Source organism: Taudactylus pleione, unplaced genomic scaffold, assembly GCF_031769625.1.
Source record: "Taudactylus pleione unplaced genomic scaffold, aTauple2 ptg000762l, whole genome shotgun sequence".
Lineage (NCBI taxonomy): Eukaryota > Metazoa > Chordata > Amphibia > Anura > Myobatrachidae > Taudactylus > Taudactylus pleione.
In genome coordinates, this window is record NW_028285164.1 from 81,168 (window position 1) to 106,415 (window position 25,248).

At 47.1% G+C, this 25,248-nt stretch overlaps 1 protein-coding gene across 1 annotated transcript in view; it reads left to right on the forward strand.

Annotated features, from left to right (window-relative positions):
- LOC148476865 (sulfotransferase 1C1-like) overlaps positions 1 to 22,565 on the forward strand; it is a 34,121-nt gene extending 11,556 nt beyond the window's left edge. The window contains exons 2-8 of the mRNA XM_088457505.1: positions 2,705 to 2,874; positions 11,188 to 11,313; positions 12,473 to 12,570; positions 15,759 to 15,885; positions 16,545 to 16,639; positions 16,731 to 16,911; positions 19,335 to 22,565. Of these exons, the coding sequence (XP_088313631.1) occupies positions 2,706 to 2,874; positions 11,188 to 11,313; positions 12,473 to 12,570; positions 15,759 to 15,885; positions 16,545 to 16,639; positions 16,731 to 16,911; positions 19,335 to 19,456 (918 nt within the window). The 5' untranslated portion in view covers position 2,705 and the 3' untranslated portion in view covers positions 19,457 to 22,565. The remainder of the gene's footprint in view (positions 1 to 2,704; positions 2,875 to 11,187; positions 11,314 to 12,472; positions 12,571 to 15,758; positions 15,886 to 16,544; positions 16,640 to 16,730; positions 16,912 to 19,334) is intronic.
- Positions 22,566 to 25,248: the final 2,683 nt, after the last annotated feature.

Below are 25,248 nucleotides of genomic sequence, written 5' to 3' on the forward strand. Positions count from 1 at the left end.
TATTATTTTTTTTTATTGCATTATATAATTACTATGTGTGAGAGTTCCCTGTTTCCTACATGTTTTCCCTGTACTGTACTTTGGGCCTCATCATAATGACTTAGCACATTGAAGATTGCACTGTCAGTAATTAGTATTACTCCACTGACCTTAACCACGAGACAGACCACTAGATTGTAAGCTCTTGAAGGCAGGGTCCTCTCTACCCTCTGTCTTATCTCTATATCGTCCTCATCAACCTCTCATGTCCTTGTTTTGAGTTAATGTAGGGTTACTTTTTTCTTATGGTTTATTATACCGACCACCTGGCGTTGTAGAGTTTTGTGGTGCTTTATAAATGTATGGTGATGACGATGATGAATGGAAATTTACATCAAGCTGTATCCAGGATCTATCTAACATTAGTACGGTGAGGACTGGTAGCTCGGTCCTCATTATAGACACTAGGGGGTAAATCTACTAAAGTGACAGTTTTTAGAAGTGAGTTTTAAACAGGGCCGGTGCTTGGCACCCTAGACATTTCTTCTGCCTTGCACCCCCCCACCCTCGGATAGCTACACAAGCCCCTTATACAGTGCCCCCAGTAGTGGCCCCCTATGCAGTGCTCCCAGTAGTGGTCCCCCTATGCAGTGCCCCTTATATAATGCCCCCAGTAGTAGTCCCACCTGCGCATTGCCCCAGGTAGTGGTGCCCCTATGCAGTGCCCCTTATATAATACCCCCAGTAGCAGGGCCGCCATCAGGGGGGGACTGCCGGGCCTGTTGTCCCGGGCAAGAGAGAGAGGGGGCCCGGTGGTCAGTATTAATGGAGAAGACGCTGACACTGGCAGCACTCCAAATAATTTTCTGCCGTGAATGGAATGGCAGTGGCCGCTCCTGATTGGCTGTCGGGCTGCGAGCTGTGATTGGCTCGCGGCCAGTGCCTTATTTGAAATGACACCGACGCTTTCTTGCTGGCTGCAGGTAAGTATGTAGCCAGCCTTTCACTGTGCGTCCGCCCCCCCCCAAGTCCAGACAGCCTCCCATGCCATGTGCCTCTCCCCTACTCCTAACAGCCCTCCCATGTGCCTCCCCCTTCTCCAGCCTTTCCTAACCTGCCCCCCCCCAATAAGGTTCAGCCTTCCCTGCCCTATGCTTTTCCCCAGGGGGGCCCTGAATATTTTATTAGTACCGGGCCCCACAATTTCTAGTGGCAGCCCTGCCCAGTAGTAGTCCCCCCCTGTGCAGTGCCCCTTATATAGTGCCCCCAGTACTAGTTCCCCCCTGTTCAGTGCCCCCAGTACTAGTGCAGTGCCCCCAGTAGTAGCCTCCCCCCCAACAATGCCCCCCAGGGCCGGATTATAGGTCTAACAAACGGGGCGGGTCCCCACACATTGCCCCTACCCGGCCCACTCTGCCACCTCCGTTGTGTGTCCAGCTTCCGGACATAGTAGACTCTACAACTGCAAAGTGGGCCCTCCCCCTACTCACCTTCCAGTCCAGTGTAACCCGGGTTGGAGAAGATGTGCTCCGCGGCGCTCTGCTCTCTTACCTGGCTCCCTGCTCTATTAACCCAGGCTGCTGCTGCTGCTCCCCTGTGATAGCCGGGCCAGTGACAGTACGGTAGTGTGTAGATTCCCTCTCAGCCCTCCGGCAAAAGGAAGATGTCAGCCAAGGGCATGATCTTCACCAATCGCAGCCGGTCCTGACCGGTATCGCACCATTGCCCGATCCTGGCATTCTCCGTGTGTGTGTGCACACGCTCTGCCCTCCCCTGCCCATTGCAGTGACAGCGGCTGTGATGAGAGGCTGCAGCCAGCAACCTGACAATGCTAAATGGCACCTGGCTGCCCAGAGAGCACCCTCCCTGGCGGCTCTACTGCCCCCAATGTTTCTTACAAATGCCACCTTTATGTGTCGGATTATCATGCAGGGGCATAGGTGTGGCAGACGGAGGTCAGTGTCAATTTGATTGGTTGGGGCCCCCACAACTTAGTTGCCCCGGGGCCCCCGCAAGTCTTAATCCGCCCCTGATCCCCCAGTAGTAAAGTGCCCCCAATAGTAGCCTCCCCCCAGCAGTGTCCCCAGTAGTAGTAGTGCGGTGTCCCCAGTAGTAGCCTCCCCCCAGTAGTGATCTCCTCCCCCCCAACAGTAATCCCAGCCAATTACACGCGTAAAAAATATAAAAAAAATTCTACTTACCTTAATCCCCGATCCGGCGTCCACTCCTCTGTCCCCCGGGCGGGCCCGCTCTTCATGATGGGAGAGACATTATGACGTCTCTCCCATCACCCACTACAGGAGACGAAAGGCAGAGCTCATGAGTGAGCTCCAGCCGGCTCCGGCAGTGGGCGCAGCAGCCGATGAGAGTCTGTCTCTCTCATCGGCTGCTGAAACAAACACACAGATGCCGGCGGCTGTGTGTTTGTTCCTAGTAGGTAGTGCGGTCCACACTACCGCCCTACAGGTCTGGCGCTCTTAGGCAAATGCTAAGTTTGCCAAGTGGTAGCGTCGGCCCTGGTTTTAAAAGAGATTTTGCCCATAGCAACCAATCAGATTCTAGCTATTATCTTCTAGAAGGGTACTAGTTAAATGTTAAGTAGAATCTGATTGGTTGCTATGGGCAACATCTCTTTTAAAACTCACTTCTAAAAACTGTCACTTTAGTAACTGTAACCCTAGTACTGCGTTCTACCCTCACAAGGCTCCATTATCTTTATATGCAGAATGGATTTCGAATTGTTGGCAGAACATGCGGAGACTTTTCACCTGAGGCAGAAATTGGGGCAGGTGGACGGGATCCCGCTTCCGCAGACCACCTGTGATATCTGGGACAGAATATATAACTTTCAGGCGCGGGAAGATGACGTCCTGATCGCTACGTTCCCTAAAGCTGGTGAGTGACGCCAAACTGGGCGACATTAACTCCTTGTACCCCAGAGAAATCTGCCCCCGCATATACCTTATACATGAGCTTATGCTTTCAATCTATCTGCACTGATGTAACTGCTATGGGGAATGTATAAGCTGTACGTACACCACAATCATTCCAGTTCAGCATGCCAGTCTGTAATATGCGGGTGCACAAAGCACCGGGGTATTAGGGGCAGAAAATTTTGCTATGCAGAAAAGTTACTGTAAACACTAAAGTGTGCGGCTGAGCCCAGGATATGATTAAGCATCAATTTTGCAACTGGTCATTTCGATCATTGGTGCACTTAACTTTTAATGACATTACTTCTGTGTTGTCATAAAATTGTATCTTTAGAAATATAGGTTTATTAATGCACAAATACAGATATTTATTATTTTTCTTTATTAGGTATCACAAATTAAAAATAAATATACAAAACGGGCTCTTCTATAAAGTGTTCTGCCCACCCAGCGTAACCTGTGCGCAGATTCTAACGCGGCAGCCGCTGGCATCAGACGCTGTATACTGTAGCTGCCACATCATTGACTGTGTGAGATGGGTTTGGGGACCCCTGTCGGGGCTTGTAGTATAAAGTATCTTGTTATATAGTCATTGCAGGGGTTTCTATCGGGTTGGGTATGGGATCCCGGCTGTTAGGAAGCTGGCTGTCAGCAAACCGACACTACAAGGTAAGTATCCTACTCAGGGGCGTATCTATAATGGGTGCAGGATGTGCAGGGAATACGGGCCCCTGGGTCCAGGGGGGCCCCGCACTGCACACCCTGCACCCATAATATTACTTACCTCTCCAGAGTCCCACGTCGGAGCGGGGGTTCGGCGCTGTAAAACGACTGGAAAATGGCTGCCGCGGCCATTTTCCCGGTGACCTGTGCGTTCATTATAGACTCTGGGCACACTCTAGTGTTCAGAGTCTTTAACTCCGGCGCTGGCCGCGCACAGCTCAGTGCACAGCCGGGTGGAGAGGAAGGGGCCCGTGTCGGAGACTGCACACGGGCCCCCTCCTCTCTAGAAACACCTCTGATCCTACTGCTAGCCCTCACCCTACCCCTAACCCTCCTTCCCCGGTGCCTAACCCCTGCATACAGAGGGGGGCGTGGCCGGACTATGATGGCATTTTGGGGGCGGGGCCACACGATCACTTCATCGTAGCCCCGCCCCCTCTTCACAATGCCGAAAATAAAGGCATTGTGAAGCAGGGGGCGGAGCCACGATGACGCGATTCAGTGAGAATCGCGTCATCGGGCCCCCCCGCTGCAGGGGTTTCTAGTAGTAGCCCGGGGGGGCAGGCGGCAGCCGGGAGGCTTGTCTGCCTTCCTTTCCGGGGGGGTTGGGAGGGGCACCTGATATTCGGGAGGCTCTTGACCAAGTCGGGAGGGTAGGCAAGCCTGCCTTAGTGCCTAACCCTAATCCTCCCCCTAGTGCCTAACCCTAAACCTAACCCCCGATACTTACCTTCGGGATGCCGGAGGTCGGTATACTGGAGCTGGGATCCCGACTGCTGTTGGGGATGTCGGCGTTGGTAATTAGACTGTCGGCATCCCGTAAGCCTGGGTGCTGACTACATCCTTTCCTAACTATTTTATGCACAAGCCCATTGTATGAGCGGCTGTAGACTAGCCCATTGTATGAGCGGCTGTAGACTAGCCCATTGTATGAGCGGCTGTAGACTAGCCCATTGTATGAGCGGCTGTAGACTAGCCCATTGTATGAGCGGCTGTAGACTAGCCCATTGTATGAGCGGCTGTAGACTAGCCCATTGTATGAGTGGCTGTAGACTAGCCTTTCAGGTCATTAAACTATGGGCAATATATTAAATGTATATCTGTTGGATACCCCTAATTGCTGAAGCTCTATGGGGCCAGGTCAATTACGGCCGATGCGCCGGCTTCGTACATTGTCGCACACATTCGTCCCTTACGCTACCTTCTACGCTGCTGGTTTTCCTGGATGCAGTGTGCTGTTCCAGAATGCCATCGCCACTAATTCAATTGGCCCCTGCAGCACGTATCCGAACAGATCCGGATTAAGGGCCTGATTCGCCCAATGCTGCCTTCTTATCTGCGTAAATATCGATAACATCAACGCACATCGAGCAGCCATCTTGCCCTTTGCGGCAGGTCTGATGAGCCCTGGACTTGGCATCTCTCCTGAAACGCAGAGGGCTCACATGCTGCATAGGAGATGGCACGGGCTAATATATGCACGCCCATGTAACAGCGTTTAAACGGTCAAACACGCCCTGCGTTTTTCTGAGCACAACCCTGTGACCACCCTAAACGCTGTACATCTGTCACTCACTTTGCGCTGGATTCCTATGATTCCCATCCGCAATCGCCATGTGATCAATGCGTATGTGCAAACAATCGCTCGATCTGCTTGAAAATCGTATTAGCGTCCATTTCTGAATAAGGCCCTAAGACCCCATGGGGCTACATGCAAGATACTGTTTTGGGCCCCTTCTTCCTCTTTTTAGGTCTATTTACTAAGCCTTGGATGGAGATAAAGTGAAGGGGGATAAAGAACCAGCCAATCAGCGCCTAACTGCCACATCACAGGCTGTGTTTGAAAAATGGCAGTTAAGAGCTGGTTGGCTGGTACTTTAACTCCGTCCACTTTCTCTCTATCCAAGGCTTAGTAAATAGACCGCCACTGGTGTTTACAAAATAAATAAAATATAAATATGGGCCTAGGGTAATCTGGAGCCTAGATGCCCCATCTGGATCTGTGTCCTATGATAGGGGAAGAGGGGTAAATATGAGCAAGAAGGGGGCAGAATGGATACAAGAGACCAGCCTGGATGGGGAATCAATAGATATTTCCCTATTAGCATCTTATTCCAAGTCCCTCTTAAGCTGACCGTCCACTAGACGATTAAATTGAGCGATTGAGCGATAATGATATCGTTCAATCATTTGCTAATCGTTTACACATCTATCATCGGGCAAATATGTTGTACAAGCTGACGATAACGTCAGGTTGAGCATGTTTGCAGATGATTGATGAGCCTGCACTGAACGACTGCTCGCTCGGTGCAGGCTCATCACAGACTGACAAACGACTGCACCATTACAATGTCCTAGTCGTACAGCCGTTTTCTTGTCTTTTGCAACCTTAACATCAACTGAACATTTCTTTAGGCCCCGCTGAATCCAAAGCACAGAATGGAATATATCTGCTTTTCATATCAATAGACAAAGAGAATAAATCTGCTTGGACAATATAACACACGGCAGGTAGAGTTCCCCTTTAGCCAAACATGATCCCGTGATAAGCAGCAGATTTCCCAGCAGTATTGGATGACTCTGGCTGAGCCTCTCAGGTGCCTGATATTTTATATTGGAATTATAGGACATGAATGGGACACAGAGGGATAGTATGAGAGATTGATATCTCATATTACACAACCCGGCACACCTGGCAGGATTGATGAAACTGGCTGTAATAAGGTCACACACTGCTGACGGGCTCCTACATCTTTATAAATCAGGTTTTATTTTATTGTACATTTCTGTAAATGATTAATAAATTATCACTAATATTATTTGGATATGCTCTTCTGTATAACAACCCACAAGTCATGTCCGTGGTGCTTAAATCTGCACTTCACTCTAGTAAAAAGTGGCAGCCTATTATGTATTTGCTTTTAGAGTAGAGATGAGCGGTTCGGATCTGGAAAACGGACTCTTATTGGCTATCTGGCTCTCACATGGTTTGGATAGCCAATAAGATAAATCTAATCCTATTGGCTATCCAAACCATGTGACAGCCAGATAGCCAATAAGAGTCCGTTTTTCAGTTCCGAACCGCTCATCTCTACTCTAAAAGCAAATACATAATAGGCTACCACATAGTATTAACTAAAATGCAACAAAATACCTATGCCTTAACCATTCTTATTTTCCTAATCCAAGTAAACATGGCTGTCTCTGGTTTAAGGACCAGAGAGGGTCAGGCACATCTTGAACAAACATTACAAATAAAATACAAAATTTACTGTATCTAACTTAGGTAGCTACTAATGAGATAGAGGGTAACATAAAACAATGAGGGAGTCTCAAAGCAGAGGGAGAAAAACAAAATAAATGGCAAAGTTATACTGGAAAAATATGTATAATGAAAATATCTCAACATAAAAGTGATGTATTCTAATAGGTCATATAGACACGATAGGCTATAACTGAAAATAATTACGGGAAAAAAACAAACAGACGTGTATCAAAGCCAAGAATATAATGGTAACATTGAAAAATACTATAAAGGTAATGTGAGCAATATCTATTATTGCAGGTAATAACTGGAAAACCTTTTAATGAGTAATTTCCAAATTCAAAATAATATAGAACTAACATAAGAAGGTTCAGAGTTGCCTAATAATAAACCTCCTTGTAGAAGTGAAAATATCAATCTATTTAAGTACCAGCACCTAGGGGCCCCAAAGTAACGGTGTTATAAGCACTGTACAGATGTGTTTAGGGATAGGGCTGCTAATGACATTTAAGTAACAGCACCTGGGGGACCTTGAAACGAAGCTGGTATAGACGTAGCAGGGGGTAACCCCAGTAGCTTCTTCCAAGGAAATAAACACAGACGCTTATCTGGAATATTAAAGGCAAGAATGCAGGAAAAATAGTGGTGTGACCGCCATCCACATGCCATTGAGGTGAAGAATGTGTAATGTGCATTAATGAAACTCCAATCCCACAATGTAAGTCCTGAGTTGCATAGAAGTGGGTAGTAGGGTTCCCCTCTAAATTAGGAAAAGCAACATATTGAGAAGGTGACCTGGTAGAATAGGTGACCGCATTCTCCAGATGAGGAATGGGCATAAAAGCAACAGGCTCAGAGTTGAGACTAATTGGGGCTGGCTCATTAATCTCAGAGCCACTCTGCAATTGGGTTAGAGTATCTGGGCCAGGAGTTTGTGCATGTAGAGGAATCGGGACAGGAGTTTGTGCATGTAGAGGAATCGGGACAGGGGTTTGTGCATGCAGAGGAATCGGGACAGGGGTTTGTGCATGCAGAGGAATCGGGACAGGGGTTTGTGCATGCAGAGGAATCGGGCATTCCTCCAATTGGAAAATCCTGTGAGCAAACATGATTCGAGAAACAGCGCACCTTGTTGAGAGATGAAAATCCAGGAAATCATAGTTGTGGAGCAAGATTATAAAACTATGGGGTTATCTAACACAGATATAAAGTTAAGATAACACTAGAAAATAAAGTTGCAAGTATCAAGTATATGAAATAAAGCACTGTAATAGCAGGTGTAATGTGAAAATATAACACCAGGTGGCAGTATTGTAACATAAAAGACTGAAGTATAGCTAATAAACCCGGACAGAATTCACAGAGCCCCGTAAAAACTGTGGGGCCTATTCATTAAACGTAAAACTTCTCTGGAGATAATTAGCTTTAGAACTCTCATGGAGTTCTAGCTAATTATAGGTGGAATTCATCATTCCACCTCTCCATAAGTATCTATTCCGGTATCTGTCATTTTTGCGATGACAGCTTTTCGGGAAATAGAAACTTTTCCTGCCTACACTACCTTATCGCGTCTGGAAACAGTGCTGCACATGCGCTGTTACATCTGTAAAACCAGCGCATGCGCAGCACTGCCTACAGATGCGTTAAGTTTCGTATCCCCCCCGACCCCCCCCCACCCCCCTCCCCCCTCCGCTCACCTTCCCCCCCCCCCCCCGACTTACCTGTCCGCGCAGCAGCCTCCGGCTCCGTCCTGCTGGTCTGTCATGTGGTTTCCCAGCAGACCACATGACAGATTAGAAAAAAAAAAACTTTTTTTTTTTTGTCTAAACTTTCTTTTGCTCTGCTGGGGAGCACACATGACAGACCAGCCTCCGGAGCCTGAGGTCGGAGCAGAGCGCCGGAGGGACTCGTCGGGGGACCTGCACACGTGGATACAGGTAAGTTTCACCTGCTATTCGCCACCTCACAGTGGCGAATAGTAACTGTATCAAATTCCGAAAATTGATAATTTTCGGAATTTGATGAATACCATAATTTCCACATCCCCATACTAATGTAATAATGTACTAATGTAATAATGTACTAATGTATGGGGAGTGTGGAAATTAACGCAGGGGAACTTAGCAAGGAGATATCTGTGATATCTCCTATGCTAAGTGGCTACATGAATACCAAAATAACATTATTTATGTACCAATGAAAAATATCCTCAATAACATGAAAATACACATTGAAACAAAACTATTTCTTAAATATATGTTATACAACAGATGCATCAATACCCTTAGCAATAGAAAACAATGTATCTCATTTATACCCAGAGAAAATTAGAGATAATATCAGTCAGCCAACAATATGGAAAATTTCAATAGAGAGCTCACAGTTCCCAAAAGTAAATCTGTCCAGCGGGCTATTTGACAGGCTAATATGGGCAGCAGCAATGTTCATATCTGGAGTTAAAGCTGAAATAAGAGCCGCCAGTGTCCAGAGTCAGGACTTTGAAATAACCTCAGTATAATAAAAGTAAAGGGGATGAGAAATCAGGTCTGGGAAATACACTATATGAGGAAAAATGGTAGAGGACGGGTAAGATAAGGCAAACAGGGGAGAGATCCAGCTACTGAGCCAAGGTGATGGCTGGGCAGCTATGGGGGACCACCAGATGAAAGTGAACTTCAGTGATTCCAGACAGGAGACTTCTGTGGCACCTGGACAGTCAGAAAGGAGCAGCTTAAGCCGTGAGAAGCAGTCACTCTGGAAACCCCAGCAGAGTATTCAGCATCGGGTTACCTCAGCAACCCCTGGAGCTTCAGGCAATTGAGAACTACCAGCAGGATAGAGGAGCCATGATCTCCCAGGTCCCTGCCCACTCTCTGTGCAAGGTAAGGCAGAGTCCTGCAGGGACAATAAGCACCAGGAGAGACTGTCCAATGATGAGCCCCTCCCCTGGCAGTGGTATTAGACACCGGAGCTGCGGTATATACCCGAGGTGCGGGGATGGAGATCTTTTGCAGGGAGTACCACAGGTACCCCATTCCAGGACATGGACCGAACCTCAGACAGTCCAGCAGAGAGGCAAGCCAGAGACCACTGGAGGAGGAAGGTAGCGCGGTAAGTGAGAACTTTCTCCAGGAGATCCACAAGGGTGCTGCTCACATTTACTGGGACCACCGATCACAGCAGCCCCCAGCGTGAAGTATCGCAGTCACAGCAAGAGAGATTCTCGGTCAATCCCAGCTTTCGCGCCCAAAGATGGCCGAGGGCGGTCATATGCGCCTTACACTTTGTAGGCTTGACTCCGGGATGTAGAAGGTGACTCCAGACCTAAGATCAGGACCAAAGTATCAGTGCAGCTGTAACTCACAGCTAACAGTAAATCTCAGAGCAAAAACTAGGTTTTAAAGCAGTTGAAGCTAGGAAGGTCTGGAGTTCATTTAAAAAGCGGCCACATTTGGTGCCCCGCCCACCGGAAGTCGGAAAATGTCCTTTAAAACCGTTGTTTTAGTGTTGATGAATAGGCCCCGAAACCACCTATCACCACTACTGTATTTACCAACAAAATATGGCTGGAGCAGCCGCCAGGTGGTAAGTGTACACTTAAACGTACTTGCCAATTCTCCCGGAAGAGTCACGAATTTCAGGGGGGGTCTCCCGGCAGAGTTGGCCAGTCTCCTACTGCCGCTCACTTTTTGGGAAGTAGGCGGCAGTGGGAGACTGGCCAGCTCTGACCTGAGGTTGGATGATGCCATTCGGATTGAATTACATCATCTTTACCTCGCCCTCCACTCTATAATGCAGCAAATCACGGCTTGAACAGCAGAGTGGGGTCATGATGACGTTTAGCTCTGCCTCCTGCGGGAAAATGCACAATGACGCGAAAGTGGCACCACGTCTCCCTCCCATCACAGAGTGTTGCTCCCATCGAATTCGGTAAGTATGCTCCTAACATGGGACATAGAAGCCTTTGCCTCCTGGCATTGCAGTGTCTCAAATGTGCAAACTGATAAAGCATTTTTTTCTATAAACGATCTGCTGCTGTCTCTTCCTGAGATGACGATACTGATAAGAGGATTGGGCAGTACTTCTGCCATTGCCATGGCAGAGCCTTCACCAGACAATCCCAGTTTATAGTTTCCCTGTCTGGTTCTACCACACTAGAGGTAGCTGGCGGTAACTCTTTAATAGATAGGGAGAAGTCCTAAATAAATGCGTGTTATGTTCCTTTCATCGTAATAAAACCCACCAGAACTGATTTGACACTGACCAGGTCGTCTCATCTTATTCCAGGTACCACGTGGATGCAGGAGATTGTGGACCTGATTCTCCTAGAGGGGGATGTGGAGAGGAGCATGCGAGCCCCCTGCTTTGTCAAGGTGCCGTTCATAGACTTGTACCCAAAGCCTCTGCAGTCAGGTAACAGACATGTCCCTCCGGCACATAATACATATAGCAGAGAGACTTATCCTGGGAGCACAGAGACTGGGGGCGGAGGTGGGATGTCACCGCATGGGGCAATGGCAGGGGTTTTATACTCTTCAGATAACTGTCATTTATTCATAAAATAACCAAAGGCCAAAATAGATAATGGAGCTTCTCCCTCACAAATATAGAGTAATATTCCAATTCCATTACTAACAGATATATAAGAACTATACGTGTAATAGCAGTAATAATAGTCTTTAGATGCCCATTTTCCTTGCAAGGCTTCATTTCACTGGTGGTCAGAGATGACGGGACACTGGTCCTCAGAGATGACTGGACACTGGTGCTCAGAGATGACTGGACACTGGTGCTCAGAGATGACTGGACACTGGTGCTCAGAGATGACTGGACACTGGTGCTCAGAGATGACTGGACACTGGTGGGCAGAGATGACTGGACACTGGTGGCGAGAGATGACTGGACAATGGTGGCGAGAGATGACGGGACACTGGTGGCGAGGGTTGACGGGACACTGGTGGCGAGAGATGACGGGACACTGGTGGCGAGAGATAACGGGACACTGGTGGCGAGAGATGACGGGACACTGGTGGTGAGAGATGACTGGAAACTGGTGCTCAGAGATGACGGGACACTGGTGGTCAGAGATGACGGGACACTGGTGGTCAGAGATGACGGGACACTGGTGGTCAGAGATGACTGGACACTGGTGGTCAGGGATGACTGGACACTGGTGGTCAGGGATGACTGGACACTGGTGGTCAGGGATGACTGGACACTGGTGGTCAGGGATGACTGGACACTGGTGGCCAGAGATGACTGGACACTGGTGGTCAGGGATGACTGGACACTGGTGGCCAGAGATGACTGGACACTGGTGGCCAGAGATGACTGGACACTGGTGGCCAGAGATGACGGGACACTGGTGGCCAGAGATGACGGGACACTCCTGCTCAGAGATGACTGGACACTCTGAGTGAGCTCCGTCCCAGAGATACCCATGTGCCCTGTCACTCCTCCCCAGATGTGCACAGACAGATAAGCAGGTGGGTGTGAATGTTAGTTACAATGACACTGATACAGTGTTAGAGGGAACTCTGGGTTAATGTCTGAGTCCTTCTGTATATTTAAGGAGTGGATGCCGCCAACGCAATGGAGTCTCCTCGTCTCCTCAAGACTCATCTCCCAATACAGCTGATGCCACCATCTTTCTGGGACAAGGATGTGAAGGTGAGTTCCTTCCCCAAATTATTATTCATGTATTTATTATTCATATCCCCTATTTTATGAGAAGATCTGCAGACAATGACTTTCATTTGTCTGACAATGAGACCTTACACTGTCATACAGTATGAATGGATTTTCCTTCCCCAGCGCTCAGCATACACGCGGCCTCTTACACATAGGGAACCAGCTTTCCTGCTGTATTCCTTTTATATGGAAAATGGGACAGGTGTGTGGACGTGTAAATGATGGGTGACAGGTATGTGGAGGTGTAAATGATGTAGGACAGGTATGTGGAGGTGTAGATGATGTAGGACAGGTATGTGGAGATGTAAATTATGTAGGGCAGGTATGTGGAGGTGTAAATGATGTAGGACAGGTATGTGGAGGTGTAAATGATGTAGGACAGGTATGTGGAGGTGTAAATGATGTGGGACAGGTATGTGGAGTTGTAAATGATGTGGGACAGGTATGTGGAGGTGTAATGATGTGGGACAAGTATGTGGAGGTGTAATGATGTGGGACAGGTATGTGGAGGTGTAATGATGTGAGACAGGTATGTAGAGGTGTAAATGATGTGGGACAGGTATGGTGAGGTGTAAATGATGTGGGACAGGTATGTGGAGGTGTAAATTATGTGAGACAGGTATCTGGAGGTGTAAATGATGTGGGACAGGTATCTGGAGGTGTAAATGATGTGGGACAGGTATGTGGAGGTGTAAATAATATAGGTCAGGTATGAGGAGGTGAAAATTATGTAGGGCAGGTATGTGGAGGTGTAAATGATGTGTGGAGATGTAAATGATGTAGGACAGGTATGTGGAGGTGTAAATGATGTGGGACAGGTATCTGGAGGTGACACAGAAGACACAGTGATGAAGGTAGGAGAATCAATGGACACTGAAGCTTAGTGTAGTGTTGGGAGAGTTACAGTGAGTAGGGGGTGAGACAGGCTCCCAGCACTCAGACCCATCTCCATGTGTGCCTCCCCAGCCATTGACATCACCACAAGTCACTTTATACATTGCCTATATAAAATCATCCTACCCTGTCAGAATCCTCACCTTTTGTAACATTACACCCTGGAAAATAAAATAAGTTAAATCAAACTTGTTACATCTTTATTTACACATTATAACTAGAGATGTGCGGGTTCGGTTTTACTCAGTTCTTTTCGCCACATTAGCGCAAGTTCGGATTTGTCTTATTGGATATTCAAAACACGTGAGAGCTGGATAGCCAATAAGATAAATCCGAAGTAATCTGAACTTGCGCTAATGTGGCGAAAAGAACTGAGTAAAACCAAACCCGCACATCTCTATTTGTAATCCTCAACATGACAGTGAATATAAAATGTGCACAAATATCTTAACGATTTACATAATTTAACTACTTGAGTACCTGGTTTGGATAAGTTCTCTTACCCCTAAGTTACCTCTAGACTAGAGTCATCGTTATAAACTTGCTCTTGTACAACCAATGACCTTCCAGATCACACAACGGCTAAATGACCACCAAACTGACAATTGTAGTGGTTTTGACGACTTCAGAATAAAACCGGCTACTCCTTGAGGACCACACTACTAGCAGTGCACGGTAATGCACAGAACTCACCGTGGTTGGAAAGGTGCGGTCCCAAGGGCTCCGGGATAAAGCTATGGAAAGGCACAAGTTAGGAGAAGGATTCAACAAGATTTCAAGTACTCTTCAAAGCAGTATTAAGAGGTGGAAAGCTTATGGCACTGCCAACACCTTGCCTAGATCATGCTGTTCTTCCAAGCTGGATGATAGAGCCAGGAGGATCTTGAGCAGAGAAGCTACCATCTCTGAAGGGCTTACAAGTCTTCGTGGCTGAGATTGGTCGTCTGTGCATCTGACAGCTATCTGACAAGAAGGGCCAATGGCTAGAAGGGCCGGTCCGGCGTCAAGCCCGGGCCAAGCAGCTAAGCCTTCCAGCATTCTGCTCGACTGGGATACTGAAAGATGGGACGTGCCGCGAGGCCAGGACCCCTTGACTCACGGCATGCCCCTGTGAGGTGAGGCCACACCCCTTTTGCTGGCCTGTTTGACAGTGGGACAAGGGTGAAGCCTCTGCTGAAAAAGTGCCATACTAAGTCTTGTATGCACTTTGCAAAAATACACTTGGAATGTGGCAAAAGGTCTTATGGTGAGATAAGACCAAGACAGAGCTTTTTGGACTGAGGGCCTGATTCAGAGCCGGACGCTATTTGCGGACGGTCGTTCTGAAAAGGGGCCGGATATTTAAATAGAGCGCTCGCTCTTTGCGGTCTGTTGACGCCTCTATGTCTGAACAAGCGAACGAAACATGCGCTCGCTATTTTGTAAAGACGCCCCCTGGCCGCTCGCATCATACGTCATCTCCGCTATTTATTAGATTAATCGAGTACATCGAAAGGCGTCTGAACTGCTCGCTATTCTTGTGGTAGCATTTTCCTACTGCAATCATGCGAGCAGTTCAGGCTAAAAGACAACCAAGTGACGTGGTTGATGACGCTGCTTTGTTAATTATGCACACCCTTAAAACACCCGTTTTGACCGTTAAGCACGCCTGCGTTCGGATCTCCACTCCCCGTTTTCAAGCACCTTCCCCTGTTACCACCCACAAACGCCTCATCCTGTCACTCAAATTAGCAGGCATTCGCTATTTTGCGAGCACACGATTTCCGACCGCACTGACTGGTTGGCGCATGCGCATTACAACCCATACGCATGCGCAGATGTGCGAACATCGCTCGGAGCGAACGAGCGTCCGCTTACGAGCGGCTCTGAATCAGGCCCTGAGCTCCAAGCGTTATGTTTGTCGAAAAAACAATCACAGCACCCCACCCAAAGCACTTCATACTTATAACACATGATGGTGGCACCATTGTGTTGGGGGGGGTGTTTCTCTACAGCAGGGACTGGGCAATTAGTGAGGAGTGAAGGGAAGATGGATGCTTCCAAATGCACCAAAATTATTGAGGGAAACCAGCTAAATTCGGTACAACCGAACCCCCATAGGATCTGCACCGAGGCCTCTCTGAGCAGCCTTGGCAAATAATAAATCGCTGAGACAACTTTTCTCCTAACTACTTTGTTCATCACATCAGCGTAAGGCTTTGTGTGTAATGTGTAATAATGGTCGCACCAATCATCGTATTATTTTTATGTGTGTTTTTTCCTCTCCCCGGTAGGTTGTATATGTTGCTAGGAATGCAAAGGATTGCATGGTGTCATACTATCACTTCCAGAAGATGAATAAGGGCTTGCCGGAGCCTGGCACCTGGGATGAATACTTCTCGGAGTTCTTGGCAGGAGATGGTGAGGCAAAGGGATAAACACATCTTGTAGGTGTGACCCCCTCACAGTAAGGAGGGATTATCAAGTAAATGTTCTCAAAATAAATGTATCTACCAATGGAACTGAACCTAACATTGTAGAATGTGAAGCTCTCCTAGACAGCTCACAAGGGGCACTACGTCCTTCAGCATTGGTAGGTCTGGTCTCAGAGAGGACAGCCATTGAGTTCCAGCAGGATGGTCTAGAAGGAAGTAGAACACAGGACATCAGACACTTTTATTACTATGTAATAGTGGAGATGAGGCTTCAGGTCGTGCTCCCTAGATTACCTATACATTATAGGGGAAGCATCACTAAGGTTCCCAGACAGGTAACACATAAGCTCCATCACTAAGAAGAACTTGTCCTGGCCCCTGAAGGATGATAATTGCAAGAGGCAAGTAGCGATTATGGTTGATATTTTCTCATCTGCACATCAACTGCAATAAAAATACTGTATGTGATAAATATGCCCCTAAATGAGAAAACCAATCCACAGCACTCTATTTTTAACAGTTTTCCTGAAGATTAAAAACCCTACTGTTCCTTATTCATCACGCAATGAGTCCCCAGCGCCGCCACGTACAGAATATGCCAAGGTCGGCTACAATTGTTTAAAAAAAAGTCTCTTTTTTTTTCAGTGGGTTGGGGGAGTTGGTTTGACCATGTAATCGGCTGGTGGAACGAAAAAGACAAACATCGGATTCTGTACGTCTTATATGAGGATTTGGTGGAGGTGAGAAGAACTGATGTGGCACAGAGTATATACTGTATGTTCTCAGATAGTTCAGGTACTCATATTGTTACCAAAACTCTGTTGCTGACAGGACCCAAAGCGAGAGTTCAAAAAGATAATGAAGTTCCTAGGGAAGGACCTGTCCGATGAGGTTCTGGAGAAGATTCAGCATCACACGTCATTCAAGGCAATGAAGGAGAACCCGATGACCAACTTCAGCACCATACCATCCTTTGTATTTGACCAAGCCGTCTCTCCCTTCCTAAGGAAAGGTAGAGTTCTGTTGTTTCTAGAAAACATTGATGGTTTAGAACCTACTACTGAACTACTGAGTTTGAAAAAGTGTTTTGTTTCCAGCAACAGTTTGTCAATCTGTGAATTGCCGTGTATGTCATATTGTGCTAATATCTGTATAATAATCACCGTATAAAAAAAATACTTTCCCATCCTGATGATTTTTTTATGTTGAAGAAATCAGTCAACAGATGTAAGTAACACTACAAAAAAAAAAGAAAAAATATTCCTTCCAGCACACTGCAAAAAAAACCCAGCAAAAACACTTGAATACTACATAATAATAGAAATTCAGAGATCTTTGTTGCATACAGTATATTTGCAAATACACGGTTAAGCATGGTGCTTAACCATGTATTTGCAAATATATGCAACAAAGATCTCTGAATTTCTATTATCATGTAGTTTTCATGTCTCTTTGCTGGTTTTTTTTTTGCAGTGTGCTGGAAGGAATATTTTTGTTTTTTTTGTTTTTTCTACTTCCAAGCACCTGTGAAAGACTATTAAGTTGATCATGAGCAAGCACTATTTTGTATTGCTGTTCTGAGAGGCATGGATGGGACCAGCATTGTAAGGGTGTGCTGGTTCCTGTTGTGCTATTTGGAGGTCTCTGGGGTACCGTCATGTGAGTTGGCTGTCAACGTAAATATATTTATGTATGTGCTGTTATCATGTGGCATACACAATGCAATTATATGACCCAGGGTGTGCTATTCTCATGTAGCGTTAGCGACGCCGGTACAGGGGAGCCTTGACGCGGCCCGGTGCTCAACTATGTATTGCAAATACATTTAATCAATTTGGAGACAAAACTTGCCCAAAAATCACCAGAATTTACCCTGACTTTTTTAAGCTGAGTGGGTTGGCGCTAATGTGCCCAAAGGATATTCAACCGGGACAAATTTATTTGGTACTGAAATTTAAAGTAATTATTACACATAAACGTAATCAGCATAAAATTACATAAAAATATATATAAATGTGGGCCTCTCTCAGCTCTCACGCAGTCTCTCACAATAAATGGGGGCTGATTTGGGCTAATTCCAACAAAGCAAAAGGGTCCCGGCCACCGTAGAAAGCGTGGAAGTCCAGAACGACTGTAGATCAGAGTCCTCATTGCAGCACGTAGTATGTGTTTTCAACGTATTTTGGATTATACCAAATCCATCTTCATACACGTATCTGAAGACTTATTAGGTCATTTTATTTTTATGCGTAATTACACTGTTGTTAATAAATTTGTGCACCATTTAAATTTGTCCCGGTTATTCGTGTAATTCTTTTGGTCACCATTTGAATATCCTTTCGGGCATATTAGTACCAACCCGCTCCTCGGTCTACATATATTTTGTTAATGCTTTTGAATTTGCTGTACGCTTCTCTTATTGGAGGTGGGGCTGCTTTATTTCCATAGACCTGCACAATATCTTTCACCATTTTTTCTAAAATTCAAGTAGCTGCAAAACCCGTACCAATTGTGATCTGGGCTCAGAGGCCCTGATTCAGAGCCGGACGCTCTGATAGAGCGCTCGCTCTGAAGCAGGGCCGTCCTTCTTAATTTTTAGAGCGGTCTCCTGGCCAACCACAGCTATAGCGAGCGGTCAGGAAGATGGTCGCGATGGTCAAGACCATCGCGACCATCGGGCTTGCGACGAGACCCTTGTGGTAGGGTCTCGTTGCTGCAAGCCCTGGAGTGCTTTCGGCTCTATCAGAGCCGAGAGCACTCCCACTGACATCACTTGTGATGTCAGTGGGGCTGGCCCCAGATGGTAGGCGTTCCCATGGGAACGCCTCCGTCTGGGCAGCCACGCCCCCAGCACGCCCACCAAAGGGGTCGTGCTGTCACTCACCCTGGCCGCTCGCATAGCTGTGGGTGAGCACCCACAGCTATAGCAAGCAGCCAGAAAGATGGTCGCAATGGTCAAGACCATCGCGACCATCGGGCTTGCGATGAGACCCTTGTGGTAGGGTCTCGTTGCCGCAAGCCCCAGAGAGATTTCGGCTCTAATAGAGCCGAAATCTCTCCTACTGACATCACTTGTGATGTCAGTGGGGCCGGCCCCAAACGGAGGCGTTCACATGGGACCGCCTCCGTTTGAGCAGCCACTCCCCCGTCCCGTCACTCAACATCGACAGCACGCCCCCTTTGTAGCGAGACCCGGAGCGACGGCTTGCCCGTCGCTATCCAGGTCTTGCGCATGTGCACGACGGAGCCGGCTACCTCGTGCGCATGCACACTGGGCCAACATCGACCCGCTTGCGAGCGTTCAGCGCTCGCGAGCGGGTCTGAATCAGGCCCAGAGTCCATATAGGAGTAATTACTAAGCGTGGGCATTTTCCTTGTTCTACATGCTGTATCTGCGTGTTATTGACTCCATATTTTTGGATTCTTTTTTATCAGGGGAAGTCGGGGATTGGAAGACTCATTTTCTGGTGTCCCAGAATATTGTGTTCGATGAGGAATACGAGCGTAGAATGGCGAGAATGGAGGGGAGCGGTCTGAGCTTCCGCACCCAGTTATGAGGCCGCAGCTGCCCGCTCACACAATGTCACCAACTAACCACCTATTGTGCCAGGTGCATACAATAAGAGATAATTAGTGACCCCATCTTTACTCGGAGGGAGTAATCCGTCTATCTGGAAATGAACAGGGACTGTGTCTGCGCTGGATCTCCTGTGTTTGACTACGGATCTTTGTTCCAAACAACCGTATCATAATGTGTATAGGGAGCATAAAAGCCAGTAGGTGCTACTTTCAACAATTATAAGAATCAGAACTCTTAGAATGCCAGTTAGAAATCTCGGAGACTGTAGTAGATTATTTCTGCAATAACTGATGAGACACCATTAGTTGAAATGAACATTTGGAAAGCCCACAAGGCCATAGAGAGAGGAATAATGACCGGTCACGTTCTCACCACAGAGGTAACAAAACCACCGTATGGGATAAAAAATAGTCAAATTCAGTATGTCGCTTTGTAAAAGAAAAACTGATCTTAGTTTGAATTATACTCCGAATTGCTTTATAATTTCCATAACCGCGGTTTTACCGTGCATATCTACCCTCAAGCTGTCGTACTTCGGATTGAAAGCTCCCTGACCCCTGGATAACACTGAAGCAGGGCCGCTGAGAGATCAACGAGGCCCGGGTACTGAGGGGACGTGGCCAAATCACACCTCCTCAGAGAAAAACATTAATGTAATGTAGAGTGCACCGCAAAGCCAGCTGTCCTGGGCCCCTCCAACAGGCCCTGTTAGAACCCGCTACCCCACCTCCTGCACTGACGACAAAGGCCCTCATTCAGAGCCGTACGCTCTGAGCAGAGCGCACGCTCTGAATGAGGGCCGGGCTCCATTTTCATGGAGCGTCCTCCTGGACGCTCGTATAGCTGTGGGTCACCACCCACAGGCTATACGAGCGTGCTTTGTGATGGCCGCGATGGTCGAGACCATCGCGACCATCGAAATTGCGAGCCGGAGCCTGCGGTTGAGGTTTTCAACCGCAAGCTCCGGAGTGATTTTGGCTCTATCAGAGCCAAAATCACTCCCACTGACATCACTAGTGATGTCAGTGGGCCGGCTTCTGACGGGAGGCGTTCCCGTGGGAACGCCCCCGTCAGGGAGGCACGCCCCCAGCACTCCCACCAAAGGGGGCGTGCTGTCAATCAACATTGACAGCACGCCCCCTTTGATCGGACACAACGAGCGAAGGACTTTCCTTCGCTCGTCGCGTCTGGCGCATGCGCACGACGGAGCTCCCTCCGTCGTGCGCATGTTCAGTGCATAACATCGACCCACTTGCGAGCGGACAGCCGCTCGCGAGTGGGTCTGAATCAGGCCCAAAGTCAAGAACATCAGAAAAGTCACTAAAGCCTGCAAAGACTCTGGGATGGGATGGATTCTGTCTGTCTGTCTGTCTTACTACAAGTCTAAGGACCTCATTCAGAGTCAGTCGTTGCGGCTGCACGGTCGTACACCACCGATGTTCGCTAAACTGCGCATGCGTAATATTCGCAATGCGCGTGCGCAAACTAGCTGTTACGATCGGAACTTGGCCAGGTCGTTAGTTTGAGTGACAGGATGAGGCGTTTGTGGGTGGTAACAGGGGAAGGTGCTTGTGAACGGGGGAGTGGAGATCTGAATGCAGGCATGCCTGACGGTCAAAACGGGCGTTTTAAGGGTGTGCATAATTAACAAAGCAGCGTCATCGACCACGTCACTTGGTTGTCTTTTAGCCTGAACTGCTCGCATGATTGCAGTAGGAAAATGCTACCACAAGAATAGCGAGCAGTTCAGACGCCTTTCGATGTACTCGATTAATCTAATAAATAGCGGAGATGACGTATGATGCGAGCGGCCAGGGGGCGTCTTTACAAAATAGCGAGCGCATGTTTCGTTCGCTTGTTCAGACATAGAGGCGTCAACAGACCGCAAAGAGCGAGCGCTCTATTTAAATATCCGGCCCCTTTTCAGAACGACCGTCCGCAAATAGCGTCCGGCTCTGAATCAGGCCCTCAGTCCAAAAAGCTCTGTCTTGGTCTTATCTCACCATAAGACCTTTTGCCACATTCCAAGTGTATTTTTGCAAAGTGCATACAAGACTTAGTATGGCACTTTTTCAGCAGAGGCTTCACCCTTGTCCCACTGTCAAACAGGCCAGCAAAAGGGGTGTGGCCTCACCTCACAGGGGCGTTTTATGGGAGTGCATAATTAACAAAGTAGTGTCATAGCACACGTGACATGGGAGGATTTTACACTGACTTAAGAGAGGGTATGGTCAACCTTAAGCTCTACGACCAGCTCCGATGGTTCCTGATGGTCTCGATTAATCCTTATATGCCCAGAGATGACGTGTAATGCGAACGAGAAGGGGGCGTATTTTTAGTCTTACGGCCGCATCCTCCCCTTGGTTGTCCATCTAACGATCCCATCTTAACGACGCAACTTGCGAGTGCATCATTTGCATATCCTGCCCCTTTTCACTTACGACCGTGCGGCCGCAACAACCGACTCTGTATGAGGTCCTAATTCCCAATCTTGTGTGGACATTTAATAGGAGTCTGGAAGGCAAATACTCTCACCCAGGAGGCCAAAATGATAGTTATTCCTAAATCTGATAAGGAACCAGCCACCTGTGGGACTTACCGCCCCACTATCACTCTCACCTTAGCATTTTGGCAAATTGACTGACCCGACTCTCTGGCTCTAACTGATGACCCCTGATGAAGTGGGAGTCGTTCCTTCCTGACAGGCGCCGGATAACTGAAGACAAACCACTGGCGGTATCCGCCGTATCACGGCACATATTCTTCCATTCACTTCTTAAGACTATCAAGGTCCGCTGTCATTCTCACCTCTAATAGAACTAGACAGGATTGCCCTCGTCTTACCTGGTATTTGATTTTTCGAGCCCTTGGCATCAAAGATTAGCTGTAATCTTGAAATTTTCAGAATAAAGTTCACAAATCAACAATACAAAATACATTTTTTTGTTTTTTTTCGTTGACATCTTCCTTTGACCCTCATTGCACTCCGTACCCCCCTCCCTAACCCCTTCATAGAATTACACCTGACTCTGAATCCCTCTCAGGCTACAAAGTCAGTAACAGAGGCCTTCTCTCTCTCAGGCCACATGAAGACACCGGTCCTGATTATCTGTTAGGTGAGGGGTGGATTTATCAAAAACTTGGTGAGAGCAAACGAGCCGTATTCAATTAGAGCGGACCCGCAATACTTTTCCGCCTCCCGGACTTTTCGCCTACTTCGCCTGTTTTACGAAACTTAAACAAGCGGAAAGTCCTGTCAGATTTGGGGAAATCAGCCTGACACCCCCCAAAAGATGCTCTGACATGGGGGTTAGCTATGGCACCCCCCAATTTGGCTTCCTAGAGGTATTTGGTGTTTTTAATCGGGCTCAATAGCTGCTAAATAGCGTTTTTGTATAAGTGGTGCAGAATGGTGTTCAGGAGGTTTTTTTGCAGAAAATAACTTATCCCAGCAAAAATTTGGGGTACATGAAAAAGGGGGTCAGCATATTTTAAAGTTGCTAAAGTTTAGTTTTAAAAAATGTGAAAAATCCACCTGCCGCAAGCCCCTGCAATGAAAAAAATACCTGGGGCATACTTGGGGACCCCCTAGACTCTAGTTCGCTAGTTTTTAACTTTGTGCCCCAAAATGGAAGGGAATTTTTGGGGCGTTCTTAAGTGTTTTTTTTTTTTTTTTTAAACGCAGTTTCTCCTTGGGGGACCATCTGTAGGCTGCAGGGGGGTTCCCGCAATGTTGCACCCCGAAACCCCAATTGTGCACTTTTTTCCGCCTGCTATTCATAGGCGAAACTTTTCCATCTATTACATTGCATTGACTTTCCGCCTATTCGGAAAGTCTTTCAAATTGAATACGGCGATACTTTTCCGCCTGGCGAAATGACGTCATTGGCAAAACTTTTTTGCCGATTCCGGCTTCTCGCTCCAAATTGAATGCGGGCCAAAGTGGAGAAGTTGCTCATAGCAACCAATCAGCTTCTGTCATGCTGTCATGTATCTACCAAAGCCTGTAAAAGTGACAGTTAGGAGCTGATTAGTTAGTATTTTATCTCTCCAATATTTGATAAATCTCCCCCTAGGTGTCTCCATAACTGAGTCTTATCAACAGCTGTCTTTCCTCACATACTTAACGAAATCAGTCAGGATCTAGCAACCTGGAAGAAATATTATTTACTAGTAAAGTTACCTCACTGTGCCCCGCAATACTCTGCCCCGTCCCCTGCTACGCTGCCCCCACTCTGACCTCTGCTTATCCCAATCCCACCCCTGTTCCAGCGCCCCGGCTCCCACTGCACGTGCATACGAGTTTACCTCTTAGATTGTAAGCTCATATGGACATGGGCCATCTTTACTACGGTAATGTATATACTAATTGTCAGTCTCCATCACTGTGCCCCAATTCCCCAACGGCTCCCATTGCTGCAATGGACGGATGGGACAAGTTTGCCCCGAGGGAATAGCTGAGGTGAGCAGGGGTGAATGGGAAGATAGGAGGAACCCTACGATGCTGGTGACCACTACCTGGCTTCCCAACAAATGACAGGTCAAAAATGTGTACTTCAAGGATACAGATCAACAACCTGTCCTGATTACAGATCAACAACCTGTCCTGATTGCAGATCAACAACCTGTCCTGATTGCAGATCAACAACCTGTCCTGATTGCAGATCAACAACCTGTCCTGATTGCAGATCAACAACCTGTCCTGATTACAGATTAACAACCTGTCCTGCATGAATAAAGAAATACAAAATGAAACTTCACAGTTTTCAAAAAAACAAACATCACCATGTCTTTAATTGGGCTATAGGTTTTTTTTTTTTTATATTGTTATAAAGGATTCAGGGGGATGGGGTTGGTTGTGTAAGAATATTAAATGTTGCAGGGTTATATGGGATAATTTTTATTGTTTGAGAATAATAAAGTTCTGTTGAAAACAACAGTAAACCATATGGTTGGCAAGTGACAAATGATAATATGATAGCAATAATGTTTATAGTGGTACAGTACAGGGGAGACGTGGGATGACTTACTGATGTTGTTAGTGATACAGTAGAGGGGAAAGGTGGGGAGTATTAATAATGTTGATAATGGAGTAGTACAGTACAGTGGAAAGGTGGGGAGAATTATTAGTGTTGAGAGTAGACAGGGGATAGGTGGGGGGAGTATTATTAATATTGGTAGTGATACAGTACAGTACACGGGAAAGGTGGGGAGCATTACTAATGCTGGTAGTGCAGTGGTACAGGAAAAAGGTGGGGGGTATTACTCATGTTGGTAGTGGTACAGTACAGGAGAAAGGTGAGGAGTATTACTCATGTTGGTAGTTGTACAGTACAGGAGAAAGGTGAGGAGTATTACTAATGTTGGTAGTTGTACAGTACAGGAGAAAGGTGAGGAGTATTACTAATGTTGGTAGTGGTACAGTACAGGAGAAAGGTGAGGAGTATTACTAATGTTGGTAGTGGTACAGTACAGGAGAAAGGTGAGGAGTATTACTAATGTTGGTAGTGGTACAGTACAGGAGAAAGGTGAGGAGTATTACTAATGTTGGTAGTTGTACAGTACAGGAGAAAGGGGAGGAGTATTACTAATGTTGGTAGTTGTACAGTACAGGAGAAAGGTGAGGAGTATTACTAATGTTGGTAGTGGTACAGTACAGGAGAAAGGTGAGTATTACTCATGTTGGTAATGGTACAGCCCAGGGGAAAGGGGGGAGTATTATTATTTGTAGTGGAGGGGTACAGTACAGGGGAGAGGTGGGGAGTATTA